The sequence below is a fragment of the Camponotus floridanus genome, unplaced genomic scaffold, assembly GCF_003227725.1.
Source record: "Camponotus floridanus strain SB8 unplaced genomic scaffold, Cflo_v7.5 scaffold29, whole genome shotgun sequence".
In the NCBI taxonomy this organism is placed as follows: domain Eukaryota; kingdom Metazoa; phylum Arthropoda; class Insecta; order Hymenoptera; family Formicidae; genus Camponotus; species Camponotus floridanus.
Window position 1 is genome coordinate 1,268,763 of NW_020229425.1, and position 16,053 is coordinate 1,284,815.

The window sequence follows — 16,053 nt, forward strand, 5'->3', positions numbered from 1 at the left end:
GAAATTATATTTCATGTTTGCACCAATCGTATAAATCATTTTTTTTAACTTACAAGAAAAAATTTATATTTTACGACAACGATTATGAAATTTGCAGCAAAAATTTATTTTATTTAAACTATACAAATTGTTGAAGACAAAATACGTTTTTACTTTTGAAAAAATAGCAAGAGCGGAAAAGATAAATTCAAAATGCTTTTTAAAATAAAGCTTTTTAAAATAAAGCTTGGGTCTTTTTGGCTGAGCTATGTTTTTTTGAAGTTATGCGAAATTTTGACATTTTGAAATTTTGAAATTACCTATACGATAATTTTGTTAGTCAAATAAATGTATTTATTAGATAACTAGTACTTTTTACTTACAGAAAATTGTATTGTAAAATATTATCTTATATACAAAAGAAATTTTATAAGAGATTTTTCAGATGTTTATTTACAAAGTTTTTCTAACAGTGATAAATTTTTTTGCGATAAGTTTAACTATATAATATTTCAATTGTTCGCTCCTTCTTTTCCAATCATAACACGTAAGGCGGATAAATAGGATACGGCAGTCTTCAGGATATCCGTAAATGTGGCACGCGTGACGTAGAAAAACTTTCCGGCTGTCAGACGGATAGGTATATTCGTTTTTATCATAATAAATGTTAAATCTCTTATATCGTCAGTCGAAAAATCGCACCAGTTGCTGTCGTAAACCGCGAAGGACAGAGCCTCGCTTTGATCTCTCAAATTATCACCCGCAAATGAATATATAAAGGATTGCAGCAACATGACAATCATTATTACAATGCTCTTCGTTGTCATGATTGTGTCGTGAACATGCAAAGATTCGATGAGTCCGAAACCTTAAATCAGTACATTTTATTCCTTGATTCTTGATCATTTCTTCTATAATTATAGCAAAATGCTATTCCGGTTAATACATATTATATCTTATAGTATAAATATGAATATAAAATTAAAAAATAGAGAAAAATATTAATTTATTTCCAAAGTATCCAATATAATATTTAGATCGGACTTGTCTAAATTTACTTCTTATTCCTCATAATAAAATTGATATAATTTAAGTTAAAGTTTGTTGCATTTTATTTTTTTTTCTGTATCGTTTAATAAAGCGATACAAATCAGAAAGATGGACGTGTTTTTTTACGCAAATCAAAATTTGAATTTGAAGATTTAATTTATATTACAAAAAAATAACTCACTGTAGTATTTTAATGATATGAAATATTCTTACACACTATAAAAATCTTTACAATAAAAAATTGTATATATAAAAATATAATTAATTTGCTAAGTAAATTTATTATAATTAATTATAATTAATTATAAGTTAATTAATTTTTTTTTAACAATTGTCTAGTTATAATAATACACATAAACTCCAAATATTATTTATATCTCAATTTTTTATGCGAATATGTTTTTTCATAATAAAGTAATTATGTATAGAAAAGTTAATTAGAAAAAGTTAAATGAAAAATTTCTGAAACATGCTATATATATTTTGTTTTCATTTTTTTATGGATTAAATAATAATAAAAGATGTTAGATATTTTATTTTCATTTTTTATAGACTAAATAATAATTAAAAAGGATTCAATCGGAATTATTATATACTTATAAAAATATATTACGAATATATACATTTTGTCAGATATTAATATATCATGATCACCGATATATTAATAATTCTAAATCTCTAAATCTTCCTCTGATCAAAATATAATCATGGAAGTGCTTCACGGACTTACATACCTGTTATGCATATCAAAATGGCGCTAGTGAAGATCTGAGTCAAAATTATAATATTATAAGTATCTTCGATAGTCTCGGTGAGCCTTAGCAATCGCCGATGTCTGACGACAAATTCTTCAACGAGGCTGCCCTTCTTCTGCTTGTGCCTGCGCCGACTGATCTGCTGGAAGTCGATCATAAGAAGTTCGAGCTGTCCGCAGAGATGCAGCGTGATACCGACGAAAATCCCCTCCGTGCAACAGTTTCCGGCATATGCAATGAATAACTGTACCACCTGATAGAACGTAATGAGGACATACTGGAGGCTGGTGACAGACTCGAAGAGACAAGACGTCGGGAGGTAAAATGTCCTCTCATTGGCAGTCACAACGGGTAACAACCGCAACATATACAACATAAAAGCAAAGAATCCGGAATAAAACAGGGATAGTGATATTATTCTCGCCATGCGTGCATGCTGGATCATGATGTCGCGCGATTTCGCATCCTCGACGCTACACCAGTCCTGAATAGCGGAGAACAAATTGGTCGACAGTGTGGATCGCTGCAACCGCAGCAGAGTGAGTTTCACAATTACCAGCATCGCACTTGCGGTCACCACGTATGTATCAATCGGATCCCCGGAAGAATTCTCGCAGGCGAGGTAAACTTCCATCAGCAGTGTTATTACTAGCAAGATCTGGAATAACGGATTGTCGCGACAATAAAAGCGTCATGTAAGTCTCTCATTTTTTATTCTCATGTTCGAAATATTATTTAAAAAAGGAAATATTATTTTAAAAGATATTTCCAATGTTTATCATTTTTCTCCCTTAAATTAATTATATATCTTATGATATACATTTAAAAAATATGTTAAAATACTCCAATATTTTTATTCTCTTATTTTTATTCTCATTAATAATTATTATTAAACTTTAAATTTATATTTTATTAGTAATACATATATATAATTTTTATTTAATTTATTTACTATTATAAATTTCAAATTTTTATATTTTATTAGTAATTAAAAAAAATTAATAATTAAAAAAAATATTGCATGCAATATTTTTTATAAATTTTACATATTTTACATATTTATTTTACATATTTTTACAATATTTAAAAAATCGCATCACTCTGAATGATATTAATTAATATCGTGATGTATTTTAACATATATTTGATTATCTCAATAATTTTAAAGCAATACATAAAATATAGACAAATGTTCTCCTCCCGTTACCTCGCTTACGATCGCAAACAACCAACGCAGCTTTGAATATAAAGTATTATCTTCAATCGGCCATGTGCCTACAAACCATGCCAAAGCCTTATAACTCGATAATGCGTAAACAGCATCTTCATTCCAATATACCATCCTCGAAACTAGACACTTCCGGACTAATCTCGTGAACGTGCATCTTTAATAGCGCATAGCAATGTAATTAAGCATTAATAATAGTCTTCATTAATCAATTTGTCACTTGACAACTGACTATGACGCGTGCATAACGTTTCTTCTTCATCCCCATCCTCTCTAGCTGTCTCTTACCCTAAAACTATCGATTCTCGCGAGAACATAGCAGCGTTGAACCTCTCGTGCGTCAAAGTATATGCATGTTTTAAGCAGCCGGGTGAGTGGGTTGGCAAATTACCTGATTATCTATATCATTACATGATGTCGCGTGTACAATGTGCATAGAAAATACTGACAGACAAAATTTGTACAATTTATCAATTTTCCGAGAAACCTAGTGCATCGTGAATGCGATGTATATATTATATACGTTCACAATTTCCACAAATAAAACGTACGTACTTTACGTATAAAGGGGGATCACTTTGAAAGTTGAAATTATGTAGTGAAAGGTTAATAGGTGTAGTTTAGTTTTCAATATTTCGAATTATATGAGTATTAATACAGCTTGAACACAACTTATTTTTCTTTTTATAGACAATAAAACTATGTGCATCTGCGTACAGTACTTTACAATGCCAATACGTTGACATACCTTCACCAGATAAAAACTAATTAAAAATAAAAAACGTAAGTAAGTCTTTAAGATAAAATTTTGTATTTTTTAGTTATATATTAAGAATAATAAATAAATACATGTGTATAATAATTTTCAAATATAATAAATATATAATAATTTTCTAAGATATTCTAATATTTATCCAATCTATATCGAATTAGACAAATATTTAAATTCGTGACGTGTCATTTTTGTCGACAATCAGACAGTAAGAAAAAAAGATTAATATTTCATTTTTAATTGTTTTTTCCTTTTTTTATATTATTTTGTTTTTCTTTTATTTATATTATTTTATAAATTTTGATGTTTTATTGTAACAACTAATTATAATAAAATAGTAATAATTAAAATAAAATACATCAATAATAATAACGCGCTATGTGTGTGCTGGTATTTATAATAAAATATAAAATAATTCTGTCTATAAAAATATTTAATTTAATAATTGACAAACATTCTGTTAAATATTTTTATAGATAAGAATATTGCATATTTCACAATAAATAATAATAAATTAATATTAATGAATATTAATAAATTAATCTATAAAAATATTTAACTTGTGTGAACAATATTTAATAAAGATATATGTATAAAATTAAAGTTTTATTATATTCTATTTCACAAAGAAATACGTATTTCTGAACGAGGCCGATATTAGTATATCATTCATTTTATATTTACGATATAGGAGCAAAAATATAAATACACGAAACAATTAAAAATGTGAATAGTAATATATTGAAATATAAATATATTTTCTATTCTATTTTATCTACAATTTATCTACATGCAATAATGTGATAAGTAAATAATTATTCCTCCATCGTCGCTTGTAAAAACGATATATATGTCAAAGCAGTTTTCAAAATGTCTGTTACCGTGCTCCGCGTGATATAAAAGAATTTTCCAGCACTGAGCTGCAGAGGGATATTCGTTCTCATCATAATGAGTATCAAATCTTTCATTGCGGTGGATGAAAATTCATACCACGTTGAGTCGTATATCGTCGAAATTATCGATTCGCTTTTATTTCGCAAAACATCGCTAGTGTGCGTGAACAAAAAGGATTGTATGATATAATATTGGACAAACAAAAGACTTTTCATAACATCAGTGTAATCCTGATGCTTAACAGATACAATGATACGCATTCCTGAAAAGAACTTTTTCTTTTACTGCGTTACTTTCTCCACATGCTCTCTAATGCATATTTTTTCGAGCATCGTCTTATTTATTAAATTATTTTATGTCATTATAGAAATCTTATAATATTTACAAATTATTTACAAATTATTAATCAAATATAAATCTATTATATCGAAAATTTAATTCTTTAGTTGTAAAGTAAACATAAATAAATAATTAAAACATCAATGAAATTGACCAAGACCAATTGTTATGATATTATATATATATATATACCTGATATGGCAATGAATACGGTAATTATTGACAAACGAATTAATAAATTCAGATTAAAGACATCTTCAATATTTTTAGCCAGTATTATCAGTTCATAATGTCTCCTGATCCATTGCCCCAAAAAATTTCGATAATGAATTCTCCCAGTGATTTTTCTTCCAACTTCAACGAAACTAATCCTTAGGAGTTCTAGTTGCCCGCAGAGATGCATAGTAATAGCGAAAAAAAAACTATCGCCTATGCACTCTGATACATACATTATGAATCCCTGTAATATTTGCATGACAAAAATTGTCTTATATGTGGAGTACGAAATATCTTTAAATAAACATGATGTCGGAAAGACAAAAATCCATAAAGATAGAGTTTTATTTCCGATAGTTGCAACCTGTTGTGTATAAAATATTTCCAGATATATTACATAATATTAAAATTATATAATATGTAAATGCAAAGTCATAAAATATATGATATTAAGAAAAAAATATATGTATATAATTTATTAGTAAAATATTGACACAAAAATTAAAATATATTTTAATTATAGATTTTAATATATTTTAATTATATATTTTAATTATAGATTTTGTGAGTCTTATAAACAATAAATTCTAATATCCATTATAAATAAAAACAAATTTATGAATAATTAACAAGTTTATGAACAATTAATTAGATGAAAGAAAAACAATAATCCGCAAAAAATCACATATATAAAAATTTTGACTCCACCTGTTGTTTACTTCTGATAAAGGCAATAGGGAAATATAAGAAAGAGCATATAATGCCAATCATCAATTGAGACAAAATAATTATTCGGCCTAATCGTGCGTATTCCATCATTGTTACATAAGATTGTTTCTTCATGGACAAAGACCAATCGTCAATTGCCGAACTTACGTTGATGGCAATTCTTTTTTTATAAATACGCGCCAAAATAATATTTATCAACGCATGAGAGGAAGCCTCTATTATAAGAAAAAGCTCCAGACTGTCCTTAATATCATCGCAGTTTTTAAAATAATCTATCATCACACTCGTCACTGTGAAAGACTATAGGATAGCAACTATTTCAACTGCTTTATAAATGAATATATTGAATTATATATTGTGCAAAGTTTTTGATATAATAAAAATATAAAATGTTGTGAAAATATAAAATTTGGTTATATAAATCGTATATAGTCTGCACAAACTTATTGTAAGAGAAGGAAGGGAGAAAGTATATATAGTTACATAAAATTCTTAAAAATCAATATATATTATATGTATATAAATTTACTTTTTTGATTAAATTTTTGACATTTTAAGTTTCAACAGTAAGAGTAAACGAATTATTATTATATAAATTTCTAATAGAAAAATTTGGTACATTATACTCTTTACATATTTACTACCATGTTCTACATTCGAGAGAAAAAGCTAATTGTTTGCACTTTACGTTAGCTCTTCTTACCTCTATAATAAATGTCAAAATCCAGCGAAATGTGCAGACCAAATTATTTTGCTGCAAAGGCCACATTCCGAACATGCACATCAGTACTCTTATCTCTCGGAAGCCATAGTCCATACCATTATTCCAATGTGTCTTCATGTTTCACAACGGTTAGTTACAAAAAAAGAATAGTGGTCATATGTGACAGAATGTTGCCCTATGTCTATGTATTTCGAGAGAAAATACTATTGTCGATACGCAAGACTCATCGTTTGTTCATTGATCATTTTATGTCGATAAGATAAGTGGCAGAAAAAATTTATGTAACCATATATTTTCATAATATTCATTCATCTCCCTAACATACGCATCTAGTATTTTCAGTGTCTTGGATAACTTTCCAAGTCCATCAATATTCAATAAGTTAATGATTACGAACCAAATACTATATTAGAGTTATCGCATCTGTTTGAAATAGTAATCGACAATTGCATGTAATAAAAGAAAATTGTTGTTTGACAACAACTGTTGTTAAACAAATTTGTTTAACTATATATTCTTTATATTAATACATATTTTTCAGTTGTGTGTTTGTGGTCTCTTTCTTTCTTTTCTCTTCAAAAAATATCAGCATATTCTTGTTGCTTGAAGTTTACATTAAATCAATACTTATAATTAATAACATTAATTATGTTTAAAAGTTTGTGTATCATAAACATTATTTATGTATTTGTAATATAAATAATTTTCTTTCTTTTCTCTAATATATAAATAATTAATTTATTAATTTGTCAATGTTAGAAAACCATCATAATAATGTATTTAATATAGATCCAGTCAAGTGTGTTTTTTATTAAACAAAATGCTTACATTTATATATAGTCATTCAAGTATCTATCTGATGATTTTGTTGTGATTATTTCAACAATCTCGCCAATACAATACAAAAAATAACATTATTAATAACAGGTTTGTGATTTTATCACAAATGTTGCATTTAAAAAATATTATAGTTTTTAAAATCAATATTTTTTAAATCAATATGTTATACGATGCTAAATCTAAAAAATACTTCCTTCTTTATTCTTTAATTAAATATTTGTCACGAGTTTAATATTATTTTTATCACTGATAAATATAAGAGAAGTTTCCACAATCTCTTTAAAACTATCGAAATCTATTATTAGAAGTTTTGCTATAGTTAACCAAAGAGCATTAGTTGCCGGAAGTATCATGAATGGAACATCTTCCCTATAAGCACACAATATTCCTAGAATATTGTATAAATATTATTAACTGTTAATAATATTTATACAATATTTTAGGAATATTGTGTTTTATAGGGTTTTTCATCACACTTACATTAAAATTTTATTACAGTGTCTCGTAAATGACGTAGATGACTCTTTGCAAATGAAACTCCAACGTTTGTCCGGCAAAGTAGTAGAAAGTAGTGAAAAGTTATATCCGCAGCACGACAATGAAAAAAAAGTTCAACGACGATCATATTGTAAGCATAAGAATTAATTAAAAACCTAAAATATACATATATAATGAACTAATGGTAAGTTTAAAAAACTTTTATGTATTTTTCAATATTTAATATATATATATTTATTTATTTATACATATATATTTTCATTTATTATTATCCCATTTTAACTTAGACACCGTAATATCTTCAAAGTAATGTATTTTTTTTAATGTTTCAAATAAAAATTGTAAGTTTGAAAGGAGAAAAAAGATAGAGATATTGACCTTAGATATAAACACTAAGATCGTATGAAGATCAACCTAGTTTTTTAAATAGGACTCTACTCTCACTTATCCTATATAAACCCTAAATAAACCTATATTTTTATCGATTCCTCATAATATTTCACGTAAGAAATTATAAGAATAGAATATTCAGAAATTGAATAGTTTATAAGATATTTTATACTTTAAATTGACCTAATTTTACATAAATTATAAAATATCTCGTAAAATATTCATTTTTTGATTGATTTTACTTTAAAATTTTTGTGTACAGAATAATGGGAGGAATCAATTAGTGTAGAGGAAAAACGTAATTTTTTTTAAGAAAAATATGAATTTGCAACGGGTAGCTGCATATTTTCTGTTAATTATATATATTATATAAGTGTTTAAAAAAAGATTGGACCAAAGCTCGTAAGCAGATAGAAAGCAGTTAACTGAATAAAAAAGTCCTGTACCAATTTGCAATTTTCGCAATAATTATTGAATTTTTAATTAAAAAGAATTGGCAAAATGAGCGCACGTTTTACGCAAATAGATGAGGTATACTCTAGGTGTCAATAACGGATGTCACTCGAAAAGACAAGAGTAGAGAAATAAAGGCGAAACCTTTCATTGCCATGCGACACTTGCCGCTCACAAATATAAAACACATATTCCATAGTCTAGTTGTGCGAAACGCGTGCTCGGCAATATTTTTTAATTAAAAATTCATTAATTATTGCGAAAATTATTGCGAAAATTGTAAAACAGTAAAGGACTTTCCTGTTCGGTTTATTGCGCTCCCTCACTGGCATTGGTCCAATCTTTATCAAATATCCTGATATATATATATATATATATATATATATATATATATATATATATAATATGTTAAAAGGATAATATAAATATAAGTATATTTATATAATATATATAATTTTAAAATAAAATAAATATATAATAATTTTTAAATATTCTAATAATTTAATAATAACCCACATCGGACTTGACATATATTTAACTTTCACGTGATATGTTGTTTTGTCAAAAAGTAGATAGCAAAAAAAAAATAAGTTAATATCTTATTTTCAATGGTTTTTTTCTCTTTATTATTTTTGTATATTATTTCATACATACCAATATTTTATTATAATAATTAATAACAATAAAATGATAATAATTGAAATAAAAACATCAATAATGCACTATGTGTATGTATTAGTATTTAATAAAATATATAATAATATCTTGTCTATAAAAATATTCAACTTAATAATTTATAAATATTTAGTTAAATATTTTTAGATAAGAATATTGCATATTTTATAATAAATATTAATTAATCTATAAATATTAAAATACTTAAAAATTATTTTAATAAATATATATGTATAAAATTAAAGTTTTGTTATATCTTATTTGAATTGGAAAAAGTTTCGCGTTCCCGAACGCTTATACTGGTGAACTCTTATCTCATATTTAAAAAATAAACTAAAAAAGGAGCAAAACATAGATACATTAAATGATTTAAAAAATATGAATTGCAATATATTGAAAAATATGTATATTGAAATATAAATATACTTTCTGTTCTATTTTATCTACAATTTATCTATCTATGACACAATGTGATAACTGAACAATTATTCCTCCATCGTCGCTTGTAAAAACGATATGTACGTCAAAGCAGTTTTCAAAATATCTGTTGTCGTGCTCCGCATGACATAAAAGAATTTTCCAGCGCTGAGTTGCAGAGGAATATTCGTCCTCATCATAATGAGCATCAAATCTTTCACTGCGGTGGATGAAAATTCATACCACGTTGAGTCGTATATCGCCGAAACGATAGATTGGCTTTTATTTTGCAAAACATCGCCAGTATGCGTGAACAAAAAGGATTGTATGATATAATATTGGACAAACAAAAGACTTTTCATTACATCAGTGTAATCCTGATGCTTAATAGATACAATGATACGCATTCCTGAAAAAAACTTTTTCTTTTACTGCGTTACTTTCTTCACATGCTCTCTAACATACGTTTATTAAATTAGTCTTATTTATTAAATTACTTTACGTCATTATAAAAATTATCTTATAATATTTATAAATTTCAATAAATTATTAATCAAATATAAGTAATCTACTATATCGAAAATTTAATTCTTTAGTTATAAAATAAACATAAATAAATAATTAAAGCAGCAATGAAATTGATTAAGACCAATTGTTAAGATATTATATATATGTATGTACCTGATATGGCAATGAATACGGTAATTATTGACAAGCGAATCAATAAATTCAGATTAAAGGTATCTTCGATATTTCTAGCCAATATTATCAATTTATAATGTCTCCTGATCCATTGCGCCAAAAAATTTTGATAATGAATTTTCCCAGTGATTTTTCTTCCGACTTCAACGAAGCTAATCCTTAGGAGCTCTAGTTGACCGCAGAGATGCATGGTAATAGCAAAAAAAAAACTATCGCCTGCGCACTCTGATACATATATTATGAATGCCTGCAATATTTGCATGACAAAAATTGTCTTATATGTAGAGTACGAAACATCTTTAAATAAACATGATGTCGGAAAGACAAAAATCCATAAAGATAGAGTTTTATTTCCGATAAGAACCTGTTGTGTATAAAATATTTCCAGATATATTACTATTACAATTATATAATATATAAATGTGAAGTCACAAAATATATGATATAAAGAAAAAAAAATATGTATATATAATTATAATATATATATAATTTATGAGTAACATTGACACATGAATTATAAAATATTTTTCAACTATAGATTATTTATCTTATAAACAAATTGATTCTAATATCCGTCATAAATAAAAGTAAAATTATGAATAATTAACAAATTTATAAACAATTAATTAGAAAAAGGAAAAATAATAATCCGCAAAAAATCACATATACAAAAATGTTGACTCCACCTGCTGTTCAGTTCTAATGAAGGCGATAGAGAAATATAAGGAAGCGCATATAATACCAATCATTAATTGAGACAAAATAATTATTCGGCCTAATCGTGCATATCCCATCATTATTACATAAGTTTGCTTCTTCATGGACAAAGACCAATCGTCAATTGCAGAACTCACGTTGATAGCAATTCTTTTCTTATAAATACGCGCCAAAATAATATTTATCAACGCATGAGAGGAAGCCTCTATTATAAGAAAAAGCTCCAGACTGTCCTTAATATCACCGCAGTTTTTAAAATAATCTATCAGCATACTCGTCACTGTGAAAGACTGTATGATAGCAACTACTTCAACTGCTTTATAAATTAATATATTGAATTAGACTGCACAAGATTTTTAATAAAAATATAAAATTATGTTTATATAAATTGTATGTAGTCTGTACAAATTTAACATGAAAGAAGAAAGAGAGAGATTATATACAGTTACATAAAATTCTTAAAAATCAATATATATTATATGTATATAAAAGTTTTTTTCGATGAAATTTTTGATGACATTTTAAATCAACAGTAAAAATAAACAAATTATTATTATATAAATTTCTAATAGAAAAAATTTGGTACATTAAGCTTTTTACCTATTTACTACCATGTTCTACATTCGAAAGAAGAAGCTAATTTTTTGCTTTATGTTATCTTCTCTTACCTCTACAATGAATATCAAAATCCAGCGAAATGTGCAAACTAAATCATTCTGCTGCAAAGGCCATGTTCCGAGCATGCACATCATTGTTCTTATCTGTCGGAAGCCATATTCCATACCATTATTCCAATGTGTTTTCATGTTTCACAACGGTTAAAAAAAAGGCTAGTGGTCAGAATGTTGCTCTACCATGTGCAATTTCGAGACAAATTACTATTGTCATTGCGCAAGACCCATCGCTTGTTTATTGATCGGTTTTTATGTCGATAAGATAAGTGGACAAAAAAATGTAACCATACATACATTTTTGTAATATTCATTTATCTTTCTAATATGCACTTTTAATATTTTCAGTGTCTTAGATAGCTTTCCCAGTCCCTCAATATTCAATAAGTTAATGATTACGAACCAAATACTATATTAGAGTTATCGCATCTGTTTGAAATAGTAATCGATACAAGTAACAAAAAAAATTATCAAATTTGTTTAACTATATATTTTATACTAATATACATTTTTCATGTGTGTGTTTGTGGGCTCTTTCTTTCTTGTCTCTTTAGAAAATATTAACGTATCCTTCTTTCTTGAAGTTTGCATTAAATAAATACTTATAATTGACACTAATTATGTTTAAAAGTATTATATATCATATATATCATAAACGTTACTTATGTATTTGTAATATAAATAATTTTTTTGCTTCTGTAATATATAAATAACTAATTTATTAATTCATTGATGTTCGAAAATCAATATAATAATGTATTTAATACATTTAGTCAAGTGTGTTTTTATGTTCAATGGTTTTATGTTCAATATTTTTTTCTCTTTATTATTTTTTCTATATTATTTCATAAATTCCAATGTTTTATTGTAATAATTAATAACCATAAAATGATAATAATTAAAATAAAATACATCAATAATGCATTATGATATGTGTTGATATTTAATAAAATATATAATAATTCTCCCTCCTGTCTATATAAAAATATTCAACATAATAATTCATAAATATTCAATTAAATATTTTTAGAAATATTGCATATTTTCTAAAATATATTAATTAATCTATAAATATTAAAATACTTAGAAATTATTGTATTAAATATATATGTACAAAATTAAGGTTTTGTTATATCACATTTAAGATGGAAAAAGTTTTCCAAACGTACTTATTGGTGAACTCTTAACTTATATTTAATAAAATAAAATATAGGAGCAAAACATAGATACACTAATTGATTGAAAAATGTGAATTGCGATATATTGAGAAATGTGTGTTGCGATATATTGAAATATAAATATACTTTTTTTATTTTATCTACTATATATGTCATAATGTGACAAGTAAACAATTATTTCTCCATCGTCGCTTGTAAAAATGATATGTACGTCAAAGCAGTTTTCAAAATATCCGTTGTCGTGCTTCGCGTGATATAAAAGAATTTTCCAGCGCTGAGCTGCAAAGGGACATTTGTTCTCATCATAATGAGTATTAAATCTTTCATTGTGGTGGACGAAAATTCATGCCACGTTGAGTCGTATATCGCCGAAGCAATCGATTCGCTTTTATTCCGCAAAACATCACCGGTGTGCGTAAACAGGAAGGATTGTATGATAAAATATTGGATAAACAATAGACTTTTCATTACGTCAATGTACTCTTGATGCTTAACAGATACAATGACACGCATTCCTGAAAAAATTTTTTTCTTTTACTGCGTTACTTTCTCTGCATTCTCTAACGCATATTTGTTCGAGCATCATCTTATTTATTAAATTACTTTACGTCATTATAAAAATCTTATAATATTTACAAATTTCAATAAATTATTAATCAAATATAAATCTACATATACCGAAAATTTAATTCCTTAGTTGTAAAGTAAACGTAAAGAAATAATTAAAGCAGCAATGAAATTGATCAAGACCAATTGTTTATGATATTATATATGTGTACCTGATATGGCAATGAATACGGTAATTATTGACAAGCGAATCAATAAATTCAAATTAAAGGCATCTTCGATATTTCTAGCCAATATTATCAGTTCATAATGTCTCCTGATCCATTGCCCCAAAAAATTTCGATACTGAATTTTTCCAGTAATTTTTCTTCCGACTTCAACGAAGTTAACCCTTAAGAGCTCTAGTTGACCACAGAGATGCATGGTAATAGCGAAAAAAAAACTATCGCCTACGCATTCTGACATATATATTATAAATCCTTGTAATATTTGCATGACAAAAATTGCTTTATATATGGAGTACGAAATATCTTTAAATAAACATGATGTCGGAAGGGCAAAAATCCATAAAGTTGTACTTTTATTTCCGATTATTGCAACCTGTTGTGTATAAAATATTTCCAAATATATTAATGTAATGTATAATGTTAGAATTATATAATATATAATTGTGAAGTCATAAAATATATGATATTACGAAAAAAAAAAAAATATATATATATATATATATATATATATATATATATACATAATTCATAAATAATATTGACACAAGAATTAAAATATTTTTTAATTATAGATTATTTGTGAGTCTTATAAACAATTAATTCTAATATCCATCATAGTTAAAAACAAATTTATGAATAATTAATAAATTTATAAACAATTAATTAGGAGGAAAAATAATAATCCGCAAAAAATCACATATACAAAAATGTTGACTCCACCTGTTGTTTACTTCTGATGAAGGCAATAGGGAAATATAAGAAAGCGCATATAATGCCAATCATCAATTGAAACAAAATAATTATTCGGCCTAATCGTGCGTGTTCCAACATTACTACATAAGATTGTTTCTTCATGGACAAAGACCAATCATCAATTGCAGAACTCACGTTGGTAGCAATTTTTTTCTTATAAAGACGCGCCAAAAAGACATTTAGCCATGCGTGAAAGCAAGCCTCTATTATAAGAAAAAGCTCTAAATTGTCGTTGATATCACCGCAGTTCTTAAAAGAATCTATCAGCACACTCGTCACTGTGAAAGACTATACGATAGCAACTACTTCAATTGCTTTATAAATGAATATATTGAATTATATATTGTCTTGATTTTCCATAATAAAAATATAATAAAAATATAAAATTTGGTTTATATAAATCGTATATAGTATGCACAACTTTAATATAAAAGAAGAAAGGGAGAGATTATATACAGTTACATGAAATTCTTAAAAATCAATATATATTATGCGTATAAATTTTTTTTATGAAATTTTTGATGACATTTTAAATCAACAGCAAAAAAATTAATGATGAATTATTATTATATAAATTTTCAATAGAAAAATTTGAATACATCAAACTCTTTATATATTTATCACCTGTTCTACATTCGAGGGCAAAAGTTAATTTTTTGCACTTTACATTATCTCTTCTTTCTTACCTCTACAATGAATATCAAAATCCAGCGAAATGTGCAAACCAAATCGTTCTGCTGCAAAGGCCATATTCCAAGCATGCACATTATTGCTCTTATCTCTCGGAAGCCATAGTCCATACCATTATTCCAATGTGTTTTCATATTTCACGGTTAGTTACAAAAAAAGGATAGTGGTCATACGTGACAGAATGTTGCCCTACGTCTATGTATTTCGAGAGAAAGTACTATTGTCGATGCGCAAGACTCATAGTTTGTTCATTGATCGGTTTTTATGTCGATAAGATAAGTGACAGAACAAATTTATGTAACCATATATTTTCGTAATATTCATTCATCTCTCTAATATGCGCATTCAGTATTTTCAGTGTCTTGGATAAAATTTTTTCTCAGTCCATCAATATTCAATAAGTTAATGATTACGAACTAAATACTACATTAGAGTTATCGCATTTGTTTGAAATAGTGATCAACAATTACAAGTAATAAAAGAAAATTGTCAAATTTGTTTAACTATATATTTTTTATATTAATATACATTTTTCACATGTGTGTTTGCGGACTTTTTCTTTCTTTTCTCTTAAAAAAATATTAGATGT

General features: G+C 26.3%; 3 protein-coding genes across 3 annotated transcripts; all 3 read right to left on the reverse strand.

Moving 5' to 3' along the window:
* Window positions 1-473: 473 nt before the first annotated feature.
* On the reverse strand, window positions 474-3,641 carry LOC109610319 (odorant receptor 85c-like). The gene is made up of 3 exons (XM_020028846.1): window positions 2,992-3,641; window positions 1,764-2,442; window positions 474-847 (listed from the first exon to the last, which is right to left on the reverse strand). The coding sequence occupies exons 1-3, from the start codon at window positions 3,124-3,126 to the stop codon at window positions 492-494; spliced, it is 1,170 nt and encodes a 389-aa protein (XP_019884405.1). The 5' UTR covers window positions 3,127-3,641; the 3' UTR covers window positions 474-491.
* Window positions 3,642-4,559: 918 nt separating this feature from the next.
* LOC112638342 lies at window positions 4,560-6,880 on the reverse strand. The gene is made up of 4 exons (XM_025409870.1): window positions 6,666-6,880; window positions 5,942-6,262; window positions 5,210-5,597; window positions 4,560-4,940 (listed from the first exon to the last, which is right to left on the reverse strand). The coding sequence occupies exons 1-4, from the start codon at window positions 6,801-6,803 to the stop codon at window positions 4,600-4,602; spliced, it is 1,188 nt and encodes a 395-aa protein (XP_025265655.1). The 5' UTR covers window positions 6,804-6,880; the 3' UTR covers window positions 4,560-4,599.
* A 6,518-nt stretch (window positions 6,881-13,398) lies between these two features.
* On the reverse strand, window positions 13,399-15,598 carry LOC112638338 (odorant receptor 85f-like). The gene is made up of 4 exons (XM_025409846.1): window positions 15,461-15,598; window positions 14,742-15,062; window positions 14,007-14,394; window positions 13,399-13,742 (listed from the first exon to the last, which is right to left on the reverse strand). The coding sequence occupies exons 1-4, from the start codon at window positions 15,596-15,598 to the stop codon at window positions 13,402-13,404; spliced, it is 1,188 nt and encodes a 395-aa protein (XP_025265631.1). The 3' UTR covers window positions 13,399-13,401.
* Window positions 15,599-16,053: the final 455 nt, after the last annotated feature.

Excerpts from the sequence above, each read along its gene's own strand:
- LOC109610319 (XM_020028846.1), bottom strand. The coding sequence starts at position 3,126 with ATGGTATATTGGAATGAAGATGCTGTTTACGCATTATCGAGTTATAAG. Across the intron at positions 2,443-2,991 it reads TGTTTGCGATCGTAAGCGAG|ATCTTGCTAGTAATAACACT; the intron begins GTAACGGGAGGA and ends CCGTTATTCCAG. Across the intron at positions 848-1,763 it reads CATTTTGATATGCATAACAG|GTTTCGGACTCATCGAATCT; the intron begins GTATGTAAGTCC and ends TACTGATTTAAG.
- LOC112638338 (XM_025409846.1), bottom strand. The coding sequence starts at position 15,598 with ATGAAAACACATTGGAATAATGGTATGGACTATGGCTTCCGAGAGATA. Across the intron at positions 15,063-15,460 it reads TTTTGATATTCATTGTAGAG|TCTTTCACAGTGACGAGTGT; the intron begins GTAAGAAAGAAG and ends GCTATCGTATAG. Across the intron at positions 13,743-14,006 it reads CGTATTCATTGCCATATCAG|GAATGCGTGTCATTGTATCT; the intron begins GTACACATATAT and ends AAATTTTTTCAG.
- LOC112638342 (XM_025409870.1), bottom strand. The coding sequence starts at position 6,803 with ATGAAGACACATTGGAATAATGGTATGGACTATGGCTTCCGAGAGATA. Across the intron at positions 6,263-6,665 it reads TTTTGACATTTATTATAGAG|TCTTTCACAGTGACGAGTGT; the intron begins GTAAGAAGAGCT and ends GCTATCCTATAG. Across the intron at positions 4,941-5,209 it reads CGTATTCATTGCCATATCAG|GAATGCGTATCATTGTATCT; the intron begins GTATATATATAT and ends AGTTCTTTTCAG.